At 44.7% G+C, this 12,540-nt stretch overlaps 1 protein-coding gene and 1 long non-coding RNA gene across 4 annotated transcripts; one reads left to right on the forward strand and one right to left on the reverse strand.

Annotated features, from left to right (window-relative positions):
* Window positions 1-279: 279 nt before the first annotated feature.
* LOC113129436 (uncharacterized) lies at window positions 280-10,089 on the forward strand. Of its 3 annotated transcripts, none has more exons than XR_003295603.2 (7): window positions 280-433; window positions 1,130-1,187; window positions 6,006-6,128; window positions 8,550-8,600; window positions 8,805-8,922; window positions 9,046-9,281; window positions 9,377-10,089. It is a non-coding gene; the product is annotated as an uncharacterized LOC113129436 (long non-coding RNA). The 3 variants fall into 3 exon arrangements; XR_003295604.2 differs by having other exon boundaries at window positions 8,877-8,922; XR_003295605.2 differs by lacking the exon at window positions 6,006-6,128.
* Window positions 5,297-12,305, reverse strand: LOC113129430 (neutral alpha-glucosidase C-like). Its single transcript, XM_026305422.1, has 25 exons — window positions 12,126-12,305; window positions 11,727-11,789; window positions 11,534-11,636; window positions 11,220-11,347; window positions 10,859-11,035; window positions 10,746-10,767; window positions 10,561-10,624; window positions 10,132-10,228; window positions 9,807-9,990; window positions 9,447-9,591; window positions 9,025-9,260; window positions 8,820-8,946; window positions 8,535-8,614; window positions 8,224-8,367; window positions 7,946-8,042; window positions 7,767-7,868; window positions 7,483-7,657; window positions 7,186-7,254; window positions 6,988-7,052; window positions 6,829-6,905; window positions 6,670-6,744; window positions 6,306-6,419; window positions 6,040-6,152; window positions 5,838-5,941; window positions 5,297-5,660 (listed from the first exon to the last, which is right to left on the reverse strand). The coding sequence occupies exons 1-25, from the start codon at window positions 12,152-12,154 to the stop codon at window positions 5,551-5,553; spliced, it is 2,700 nt and encodes an 899-aa protein (XP_026161207.1). The 5' UTR covers window positions 12,155-12,305; the 3' UTR covers window positions 5,297-5,550.
* Window positions 12,306-12,540: the final 235 nt, after the last annotated feature.

A 12,540-nucleotide genomic window follows, 5' to 3' on the forward strand; every position in this document is an offset into this window, starting at 1 on the left:
TAAATGTTCATTAAAAGAAGGTCCACTTGTTAAACTTTAAAAAAAGAAATACGCTTTTGTCCAGCGGTTTACTGTTGTGGGTTAATAGTAAATAACAAAAGGCTATAAAGGAAGATGTGCTTTATTATTATTATTATTATATTATTATTATTATTAGTAGCAGTAGCAGCAGTAGTAGCAGTAGCCGTAGCAGTAGTAGCAGTAGCAGTATCGTTATGTTGTTGGTGTTGTTGTTGTTCGCCCTCTAGCGGTGACAAACTGCACTACAACAAGCAGCACCCGGAAATACCTGGCTACGACTCGACTCTGACCTGGAGCAGACGCACAAATGAAGATGCCTGGTCCACATCTGTTATGTTTGCTGCTTTTGGCGTCAGTGTCCCGTTGCGGGATGGCGGCAGAGGTCTCCGTATGGACCGTGGACATCAACTCGGTCGGTGTTACATGTATTTTTTGTTGTTGATACACATCTTGTTGGGCTAAACCTAGCCACTGTTAGCAGCTGCTGTTAGCCGATGTTGCTAACTAACTACCCCGTTCATTCGGCGTGTCCACCTGTCACACACACACCTATGTTTGTTTATTAGTCAGACAAGACGAGCTTCTTTTTCGTACATTTTCTCAGTTCAAAACTCTAATGAAGGTTTTTAACAAGTGTCTGACAGAGGAAAAGGGGATAAAATGTTTCTGTCAGCCTCGTGGTGTGGTTATGTTGAGGGTAGTTAAACCGGTTATAGAGAAAACACACTCAGCTGTAGTTCTGTCTACAGTGATGGGTTTACTGTACCTCTCAGTGTCTGGATAATGAAGCTACCTACAAACTCCCTATGGCTAATTACTTCAAAATGCACTGATGTTTGCCTGGAACAGAGAAACCAACCAGCTCTCTACACATGTATTTGTTCTTTAGGCTGTTAGAAGAAGAAGCTTCAAATCTGCAGTATTAATCTGTGTATTGGTTATAATATCCTTAATTCAATGGTCTGTATATGGTCTTGTATGGTACTACTGTTCTGTCACCTCAGAGAGCTGAAATCTCTCCAGATCATGGAGGAGATGCAGCGCAGCAACAACAGGAATGATCCAAGGTTGCTGGGCAAAAACCACTTTGTGTCTGTTGTGTTTTCAGACACAAGATGCTGTATTTCGGAAGACGCTGTATGCCAACACCACCATCTTCATGAAGTGTAAGTAGTCTCACCTCTCCATCATGCGTTGGTTTCTCCCATCTCTACAACAGGACTTAGGGCTTGCATCATTTATAATAACTGTGAGGGTTTCATGTCTGCACAGTACTTCCTGCATCTACCTAAAAGTCCTTAATCATTGTTACATTCAAGACCAGTGTGTAGAAATAATTTATCTGCTGATAGGTGGAATATTTCCTGTTCAGTGAAGTACTACCAGGCAGAATCATAACCCTACATTGGCTCCCACATACGTCCTTGACTGTCCTGGGTAGCATCTGCTCGTCTTCCATTCAAAGTTTTGGGTTTTCCTATACAGCACAGATGAATAGACATGAATGGAAGTCTGACAGAAAAAACATAATGCTTCATTTCTGGCATGAAAATTAAAAATACTGAAAAACAATATTAAACTAGCTGGATGCTTCATTTAGCAATAGGCAGCTATAAAACTAAACCAAATTATAAGTAATTTTACTTTTACCTATAAATAATTAAGTTTTATATCACTTCCCTCTCAAACATAATCTTTTTTAGGAAAAATAAGAGTATGTTATAGTGTCAGTCATGCTCTCGCTGCTGTTTTCTTTCACGTGGTTTTAAGCAAACACCTGCTCTGGGATGAGGTCAGGTCACACAGCACAGGAGTGTTTGTTAGAAGGTTTTACAAAACTATGATGACATGATAAACAGAGAGCAACATGTTATGTTATGTTATATTTTATATTAGCTTTATATTTATATTCATTATATATACATGGAATTCAAGATGGCGCCGCGGATGGCTGCCTCGGTCTGGAGCTCTCCAGTTGTTTTGTTATTTTTGTTAGTTTGTCCTGCACTTTGTTTCTGTAACTTATTAAGTTTCACTCGGGCTGAACTGCTAAGCATTCGGCAGCACTCCCAGGATATTTTTCCTCCAATTTTTGCACATTCGGACGTTTTGTGGAGCGTTTTAGCTGGCGGAGCAGCTGCGCTTCTCAGAAAGCGCAAACGCGGGAAGCGCGCTGGTGCGCTGGTGAAACTTCGTCAGCGCGGCCTCAGGACAGCGCTGCCCAGCATACACCTGGCGAATCTCCGCTCGCTACCCAACAAGATGGACGAAATACACCTGCTTATCCGGATAAACAAGGACTTTTCGAACTCTGCTGCTCTGTGTTTCACGGAGACCTGGCTTAATGGAGCCATACCGGACAGCGCGCTCCACCTGCCCGGATTCCAGCTGATCAGAGCGGACCGCAACTCAGACGCAACGGGGAAATCGCGCGGTGGTGGGACATGCTTTTACATCAATGAGAGGTGGTGTACAGATGCAACAGTGTTGAAGAAGATCTGCTGTCCTGACCTGGAAGCACTTTTCATTAACTGTAAACCCTTCTACTCACCGCGGGAGTTTTCCTCGTGCGTTCTGGTCAGTGTTTACATTCCCCCGCAAGCGCGCGTGTGCGACGCGCTGCATCAGCTGGCTGAGGAGATCGCAAACACGGAGCAGCAACACCCGGACTCTGTTTTTATCATCCTCGGAGACTTTAATAAAGCACACTTGAGCCACGAACTGCCAAAATTCAGGCAGCACATCAAGTGCCCCACCAGAGAGGGGAATACTCTGGACCACTGCTACACCACAATAAAGGATGCATACCACGCCGTCCCCAGAGCAGCTTTAGGACTCTCTGACCACTGTCTGGTCCACCTCATACCAACATACAGGCAAAAGCTTAAATCTGCTAAGCCTGTAGTGAGAACTGTCAAGAGATGGACCAGGGAAACAGAGCAGGAGCTACAGGCCTGCTTTGAATGCACTGACTGGAGTGTTTTTCAAGCTGCTGTCACAAACCTGGATGAACTCACGGACTCTGTTACATCTTACATCAGTTTCTGTGAGGACATGTGCATTCCCACCCGGACCTTCTTAACATACAACAACGACAAACCATGGTTCTCTGGAAAACTCAGACAGCTTCGTAAAGCCAAAGGAGATGCCTACAGAAGTGGTGATCGGGTCTTGTATAATCAGGCCAGGAACACACTGAATAAGGAGATCAGAGCAGCTAAGAGGAGCTACTCCAAAAAGCTGGAAAACCAGTTTACAGCTAACGACTCTGCTTCAGTGTGGAGAGGCCTGAGGACAATAACCAACTATAGGACTCCATCCTCCTCCTCAATAGGCAATCAAACGCTGGTGAACGATCTGAATGAGTTTTATTGCAGATTTGAATCACCCCCCACCCGCTCTGATTGTCCTCCAGAGCAACCATTAACACCTTCATCCATCAACCCCCTCTCCCCCGCTCTGATACTTCAGACCAGTGTGGACGATGTGTGTCGGCTCTTCAGGAAGCAGAAGAGAAGGAAAGCACCAGGACCAGATGGGGTTTCACCATCATGCCTCAGAACCTGTGCTGACCAGCTGGCTCCCATCTTCTCTCTGATCTTCAACAGATCACTGGAGCTGTGTGAAGTCCCTGCATGCTTCAAACGCTCCACCATCATTCCCATCCCCAAGAAGCCAAAAATCACAGGACTCAACGACTACAGACCAGTGGCTCTGACATCCGTGGTCATGAAGTCCTTTGAAAGACTGGTGTTGGCCCATCTGAAGAACGTCACTGGACCCTTCCTGGACCCCCTGCAGTTTGCCTACCGATCCAATCGGTCCGTGGATGATGCAGTCAATATGGGGCTGCACTACATCCTGCAACATCTGGACAAACCAGGGACTTATGTAAGGATTCTGTTTGTGGACTTCAGCTCAGCATTCAACACCATCATCCCATCACTCCTCCAGAATAAACTCTCCCAGCTCTCTGTTCCTGACTCCACCTGTCAGTGGATTACAAGCTTCCTGACGGATAGGCAACAGCTAGTGAGGATGGGGAAATTTACTTCTGGCTCCCGCATCACCAGCACCGGCGCCCCCCAGGGGTGTGTTCTCTCCCCACTGCTCTTCTCCCTCTACACAAACGACTGCACCTCCTGTGACTCCTCTGTGAAACTCCTGAAGTTTGCAGATGACACCACTGTCATTGGTCTCATCCAGGACGGTGAAGAGTCTGCATACAGACAGGAGGTGGAGCAGCTGGCTCGCTGGTGCAGTCACAACAACTTGGAGCTAAACACGCTCAAAACAGTGGAGATGGTTGTGGACTTCAGGAGAAATGCCCCCACCCACCCCCCTCTCACCATTATGAACAGCACTGTGGCACTAGTGGAGTCATTCAGGTTCCTGGGCACCACCATCTCTCAGGACCTGAAGTGGAACTTCCACATCGACTCCATCACGAAGAAGGCCCAGCAGAGGTTGTACTTCCTGCGCCAGCTGAAGAAGTTCAACCTTCCACAGACGCGGCTGACCCAGTTCTACTCAGCGGTCATCGAGTCGGTCCTGTGCTCCTCCATCACTGTCTGGTTTAGTTCTGCCTCTAAATCAGACATCCGAAGACTTCAGAGGACAGTCCGGACCGCTGAGAAGATCATCGGTGTTACCCTACCCACCCTCCAAGTCCTGTTCACCTCCAGAGTGAGAAAAAGAGCTCGGAAAATCACTCTGGATGCCACCCACCCGAGTCACCACCTCTTCCAGCTCTTACCGTCTGGCCGGCGCTTCAGAGCTCCAAACATCAAGACAGCCCGGCACAAAGGAAGCTTCTTCCCTCAGGCCATCCAACTCTTAAACTCGTAGCTCTCCACCATTCCCTTCCACCACCTGCACTATGACACTTGCACCTTCTTGCTCTTTGCACACCAATTAGTTCCCCTTTCATCCTGTTTCTCAGGTTATCTGTGCATTTTTCTCTTAGTCTTTTAGTTTTTTGTAGCATTTCTGTAGCATTTATGTTTACTGTTTGACCCTTTGTAGCATTTGTATTTATGTCTGTTTGCACTGGAGTACCCCCCCCCCCCCCCCCCCCCCCCCCCCCCTGTACCAAAACAAATTCCTTGTGTGTGTGTGTGTGCACACTCACTTGGCAATAAAGCTCATTCTGATTCTGATTCTGATTCTGATTCTGATATTCAGTACCTGGACAACACAACTCATTGTTCTGTTTATCATGTTTGTCCCTGTAGGGACTCAGGTGGTTTAGAAAAATTCACAGTATTTAACAAAACAGAAGTGAATCTTTTTATTTCAAAGGCTTAAAAAACAAAGTGGGTCAAATAATTCAGATATAATTCTGATGTGGTGAACGCAGCATTTTTCCAGTTCTATCTCCACGTGTGTCAGTATGTGAATCAAACAAAGAATCAAACAATTCATTTCATTTCAATCAAATACCAGATGTGGCAATTAACGATTCTGATGATTTTATCTTCATCTCTCACATCTGGAACAAGAAATCCAGAGTCACTGACACATTGACAGTTAAGCTATCTGTATGTCCCAGTCCTGTGCCACTCTGAGGTTCAGGCTGCTCACTGTCAGCGTGCAGCAGGTCTCCATGTACTGAAACGCAGCAGACGTGTCCTTAGTACCTGGTGATAAAGATCAAAGTTGACTCAGACTCTTGTGTTTGATATTGTTACTGAGAACAGCAAAGGAGAAACAAAGTACCAACATCCTAGATAATGACGTGGTCCGGCTTGTACACAGAACCATCTCGTTGCGTATGAGCTGTGGATAAAGGTCACGGTAATGACAGACATCCTCACCTGACACGTGCACAACCACAGTGGATGGTTTGCTCTTCACCCCCAGGACAGTGACCGACTGTACGATGGTGTCGCAGTCGAAGGCTCCTTCTTCACTGGCAGGTCTGCAGGAGGCAGCACCCCAGATATCAGATCATTGTGTGTGAAGCATTTTTTTTTTTTTTTTAGGTCTTTTGAGATGTGGTGTGAAACTGCAAGTCACCGGCAGAGCAGACGTCCTGACAGCATGTTGAACCTGCGCACACAGAAAGCCTTTCTCTCACGGTAGCTGAAGGAGCAGCCATCGTCCAGGTACAACTCCCCGTCAGCAGCACCCTGTAGAGAGAAAGGATAGGTCTGAACACTAACATACAGACAGTAACTGTGGAATCAGTCATGTTTACTTTGCAAAGACCACAAACTTACTTGGCTCAGAACTAAAGGATCTTTATAAGAAACATGACATAAGAACAGAAGCCCAATGCTCACCTCAGGGTTTAGGGCCACAGTGATGGACAGGGGCAGCTGCTGGAGTTCGGCTGTGCAGGATCCACTTCCCACAGACCTGCAGAGCACTGAACCTGCACGCTGGAACACTGGAACCTGTGCAGAGGAAACACTGGAGCATCAACTTTCATCCATAATAAAACATTTGACTTTACTTCCTTTACAAAATGCTCCACTAGACCCCAAACTGGAATCCAAAAAATGACTAAGATAGAATAATGAATTCTCCTTATTAAACCAGGTGATCAAATAGTGGGATTTAGAAAAGGATTAAATGAATCTCTGAGTTGTGTTTGTATGAAAACTACAGACAGTATGTGGTCTGTGAATCGTGATAAACACTGACTGTGTCCAATGTAACTGGAAGACTCAAGGTCCTGCCTCCTTTGTACGTCTTTGCAGAGTGGATATCATACCAGATCTAAAACAGACACAAATTTTAATATAACATCCAAACTTTATTTGCAGTCTGCAGTCTAAATTTGTTACCTGGCGGTGGATTTACCTCACTACTTCCAGGAAGTAAGACTTTGACTTCTTGAACACCGCGCTCAGTTACAGGACAGGCGAGCAGTGCTCTTCCTGCAGGAAACCAAAGACAGTTAAAGAACCCAGTCTACTGTTACACAGTATGCTGCGTAATAACGAAAAGTTAATGTCTTACCAATCATATACTGGTCGTCCACAGAGAAGGTGCTCTGTTCTCTTGGGAACTCCACCCACAGAGGTCTGTTTTAAAGAAACCAGTTGTTTCTGTAACATCTTTGATGCCAGTGCCTCAAAAACTCAAAGGTGATGCCTCAGAAACAAACACTTGTAGCTGCAGTACTTTCACTGAGCAGCTGGTGGCAGCAACACTAACCTGAGTGGAGGTAGACCAGAGGTGTGAGCCTGGTGGAACAGAGTGTACCAATAGGGCAGCAAGCAGTACCTGAGTTAGAAGAGACACTCAGCAGTTTGCTTGTTGTGCATTCATAATTAAACCTCATCTGCACCAAGGACCTTCTCTTCAATCAACCATCATTTCCACTTTCCAAACAAACTGTGCTGGAAAAAAAAGTCAACTGCAATTGTTGTAAATTTGGCACAAACACTTTACCCCTGGAAGACTCGGGGTCCTGCCTGTTAGTTAGTCTGGTTCAGTGTTGTCTGACAGTACCTCTGCTGGATTACAGTGCGGATTGCAACAGTGACCTCTTCCCCAAACAACCATGGTTCCCGACGCTTCGTCAAAATTGAGGAGTGTCCGCGGAAAAACGGCTGCAGTGCGGCTGCCTGGTACCAGCGCACCAGCAACTCTGGCTCCGGATCCTGATCAAACCCCCCGACATCCGCTGAGACACAGAAACAACAGACAGAAGAGCAGCACGTTACGATGACTCTGGACAACACACTTAACTTACTTTATACAAACCGTTACCTAATGGACTACAATGCACTCACCTCCACAGAATACTATTCCTGCCACGCTCAGAGACAGAAGCATAGGAATCGAGATCTTCAGGTACTTCCAGCTGGCCACGTTGTCACCCGTCCACACTGCTCCTGCATCCCAAACAAAATTTGTAGAACGCAGTTACAACCATTAACACATGAAAACGTCTTAAGACTAAATAACTCACCAAATCTCTGCGACCCCGCAAAAAAGGAACGTGACAGAACGAATGGTCTCTCTGAGCCAGCTGAGCGAGTGATCAGCCCCTCTGCTGTGGCCATGTGCTGTCAGGAAACACAAGCCACAGTAACTCACGTTGTGCACTTAGCAGTGTAGGTGTCCAGTGGATATTCTACTGGATAGTAACTAGTTAAAGTCACATAAGTTTTATAACAAACAAACAAATAGCACGTCAACACCTTTCATTAAAAAACATTGTGTTCTGAATCCAGTCAGTCCACTCACCTGGTAAAAACCGTACAGGTTGTGTAATTCCCGGTGTTCCCAGCCCCCATAATGCACTGTGTCCTTTGGCATTGTCAGCTCTGGTCCATTGAACACAGACGGCTCATTCATATCATTCCACACAAATAACGATGGTGTGGATCCCTGTATCAGACATAAAAACCTCAACAACAGCAAGAATGTGCAGAAAGAAAGAGCATGAGACAAGTTCTCTCAGAATAACATAGAAGAGCAGGACTGTATTGATCCTGGGGGAAATCTGGGTGCACATGTGCAGCAGTATTGATTTGTGGATAATTTCTTACACTTACTTTGTATTTATTCAGGCTGAAGCAGCTGGAGTACCAGGCTCGACAGGCTGGACTGCTGAAATCAAGGTAAGAGGACTCACCTGTTAGAAAAGGTTAAGAATCATAAGAAAGAAATAGGTTTAAGGACGTGATTAGCATTTAGGATACAGTAATCTTATTAAAAGACATAGAATTCACTTTGGTTTTATTCAATATACATGAATGTTGGGTCAGGAGTTAGATTTTTTTTAAAGAGTAAATTTTTCTTGAAACCATTTTGTGTTTTTATAGTAAGAAAACCATTACCAGGCCAGCATGAGCCCTGATATAACCGTCCCTCTCTGTCCTTCACAAAATGTCCAGCATCTCTGGCCTCACAGTACAGGGCCCAATCCGGATCAGCTTTGAGGTGAGGATCACTTATAACAACCAACTGAAGCATTGGAAAAACAGTTAATAAACAACAAATAACAGAAATAGTCTTTTCAATACTGTTCAGCGTGAAACTGACCTTCCTTTTCTTCTTCTCCAGGTGCTGCTGCAGGCCAGCTGGATCAGGAAAAAGTGCAGGATCCCAGGTGAAATATCGCTTCCCATCTGTGTGCTCAATGTCCAGCCAGATAACATCATAGGGGATGTTGTGGCGATCGAATCCAGCATCCACAGCCTTCACGTCAGCTTCATCGGTGTAGTTCCAGCGGGACTGGTGGTACCCGAGTGCAAACAGAGGGGGCAGGGCTTGATACCCTTCCAGAGGGAGGAAAAGAAGTATGTTCACACTGAAGGATCATTTCCAGGCACACAGACAAATATTTGGTTGGTACTGTAAACTAAAAACATTGTTTTTGTTATTTGTTTTATAGATTCTTAAGGCCATGCTTTTTTTGATATGCACATGAACATAACAGAGTAGAGCACTTGCTGCAGACACACCTGTCAGTTGAGCATATTGGCTAAAGAGCTGCTGTGGACCGGGCCCCAGCAGAACCCTGCAGTCGATCACGCCGCTCTCTGACAACCAGTGAACGTCAGTCTCAGGCTGCAGCCGCCTCCTCTCCACTGGGGGTGTTCGATCATCCTGGGTGAGGCAGTGGAGTTACTATGGGATGTACATTTTTTGCAAATCTTCTAAAATTATTTAAAATGTTTTCCTGTTTATGCAGAGTTATTTTTTTTAGAAATGTCCTGTTTTTACTACATTTTCATTGTCTGTCTACAACCAGGGGGAGTTGAAAAAGCTACAAGAAAAGGAAAATTCACCCTCACATTATTATTGGCTGGAACAATAGTTACCTGATGGTCAGTGTGGCTGTAATGTACGTTCACAAATGTCTCAGATGCGTTCAGCCAAAATATCCCCAGAGTCCTGTCGGGCTTGTGGGCCACCAACAGTGGCACAGACCCGTACAGGCCGAGGCGGCTGTACAACCCATAGGCATACACGTCCAAGTTATACAGCCGATAGGGTTCACCATCTCTGGGAAATGGCATTTATTCAAAACATGATTACCAGCTGAAAATGTAACACTATGACTGATGAAAAGCAAAGTAATCAAATAAATCTTTAGTGCACTGATGTCCTTCTGTTCCTTTTGTATTTTGGAATACACGTGTGTACCTGGTGTCTCTGAGCTGCAGGCTGTCAGCGTGTTCTGGCAGACCGTACACATGACTGAACCCTTGCAGACAGAGGTCCGCCCCTATGCTGCTGGGCCCTGGAGATAAACAAGCAGTACTTTTATTATTTATGTATTTCTGTATTCGTGGAGAGTTTGTGTATTTTGCTTTTTTTCATGAAACTACTTTTAAATCTAAAAAGTCCTCTCTATCACTGTGTCGGGAAAACCGATGTGCAAATATGGTTAGTACATGTTTACAACATGTTTTTGGAATAGACACAATATCCTGAGAAACACCAACAACATTCCTCTCCACGGTATGTCTAGATGCCACTACTGCTAGGAGACTAAACTATTTTGTGTCATTTTGTTGAACTGTCCTTCAGAATCATAGACAAATTTGTTTTTTAAAAAGAGCATGCACCAACCATTCACCTTGACGTCCACAAACTGCTTCTTCTTCCATAACAAACTCGTGTGGTCCCCCTGTAGCTGTCGGTGGAACAAGGTAACAAAAAGAACAAATGTTTTCACAGATTGGGATTAAGCTTTATATGAGAGTAATGTCACGGTGCAGTTTGGCTGTTTGTGGTGGAACAGGGATGGTTCTTACGTCACTGCTCTGAGCTGTACCCCTGAGAAAAAAGAATCAGAGAAAAGCCATTTAATTGATTTCTTCATGTGAGGACTTTCATAGACTGCACGACTCATCCCTACAAACCTCACCTCGGGGGATCCTTTAGGGCTTCAAACCACAATCTGCCTTTAGCGTTGAATGTGACCATCACTTCACCTTCGCACAGGATCTCCAGTCGGAAAGGGAGATGCCACACACGGACCTGGTGACGTCCCAAAGCCCAAGTCAGCGTGACAGATTCCTTGGTCTGTTTCTCCACTCTCAACCTGCAAGACAAGAAACCAGGGCAGGCACTGTCCAGCTGCAGCAGTCCCACAAACCAGGGTGGAATCAATAGGATCTCACTAGTATCTGAAAACGTTTTCCAGTATGCAGTTTGGAGTGGATTTAACAGTGTATTGTCTATGTCATTAGATATCTTAATAAGAGTCATGCTGATGCAGCTCTTACGGTTCACACTGTGGTTCCTCCGTTATCACATCTGGAACTCTGTAGCGTGTTTTAATGGGCTGGAGTTCATCGATTAATATCCGTACAGTGTCATTTGTGCAAGGTGACAATAAAAGAAGCAGTTTGGTCTGTGAAAAGAGCAAAGTAAAAATTAAAAGGTGTAGCTCAGATATCTTACAACTAAATAAATAAAGTAGATCCACCTTTAGTGGATTCTGTTAATTTAGTTTAGTTTTGGTTGTATGAGGTTTGATTCTGTGAATTTAACAGTTAAGTCGATGATCTTTGCTTTGTATTTTTATTACCACTCAGACCTGTGTGTCCGACTCCAACAGTTCAAAGCGTGCCCCCTTCTCTGTGAGGACCATGGTGTCCAAAAGGGCTCGGTGCTGCAGGTTTGGACCCTGCATCTGGCGCCTCAAAGTCACAATGAACAACAGCGTTAATGCAACACACATTTGAAAGTAACTGTGCACAGCAAAGAGTCATATTAAATGTCCAATGCACCTGTAAAAAGCAACATGGCCACTTTTCTTGAACTTTTCATTCCCTGCACCACTTGGCACAACACTGAGGAACAAGCAGAGAGAAGCATGAAAATACACATCACACCCATGGTGGGAAACAACCTACTTCCCCATCTGTGCACAATGACACTTTAACCTAAAACATTTAGATTTGAATATGCAAAACTCTGAATGAAGTGATTATCTGCCAGAATAACTTAAACACCACAGACACACTGACCAATGCAGATGACTTTCCTGCCCTGCAAGTTAACTAACATGTAGTTACATGTAATGACACGAAGACGTTGTGATACTTTTTAAATGTGCTCAGTGTGACAAGTCAAAGGTCAGCACGGTAAAAGTCACCACTGCTGCAGAGAAAACTGCATGTTGATACCTAGTAAAGGCCGACAGAGCCTCCGCCATTTCGAGCTATAGAGAAACAGAAACTTCAGCGGGTCACACAAACTTCAGCGGGTCACGGTCAAACCCCAAGTTTGTCTGTGCAAACCTCTTTAGCTCTGCAGTCACTGACAGGATGAGGAAGCTTCCAAACAGCGATCACACGGAAGATTTGCAGCGTGAAATCCCCCAACACGTCACCGGCCACACTTCCGGTGCAAATAAAATACATATTTATCATACGTGTTTGGAACCTTTGCTTTAGATAAATGTTCATTAAAAGAAGGTCCACTTGTTAAACTTTAAAAAAAAGAATACGCTTTTGTCCAGCGGTTTACTGTTGTGGGTTAATAGTAAATAACAAAAAGGTTATTTTTAAAAGGAAGATGTGCTTTATTATTATTATTATT

Source organism: Mastacembelus armatus, chromosome 22, assembly GCF_900324485.2.
Source record: "Mastacembelus armatus chromosome 22, fMasArm1.2, whole genome shotgun sequence".
In the NCBI taxonomy this organism is placed as follows: Eukaryota; Metazoa; Chordata; class Actinopteri; order Synbranchiformes; family Mastacembelidae; genus Mastacembelus; species Mastacembelus armatus.

Coding starts and splice junctions, on each gene's coding strand:
- LOC113129430 (XM_026305422.1), bottom strand. CDS start 12,154: ATGGCGGAGGCTCTGTCGGCCTTTACTAG. Junction 8,043..8,223: donor ACCTGTACGGTTTTTACCAG/GTGAGTGGACTG, acceptor GTTTCCTGACAG/CACATGGCCACAGCAGAGGG. Junction 7,255..7,482: donor CGCACTGTAATCCAGCAGAG/GTACTGTCAGAC, acceptor CTTCTAACTCAG/GTACTGCTTGCTGCCCTATT.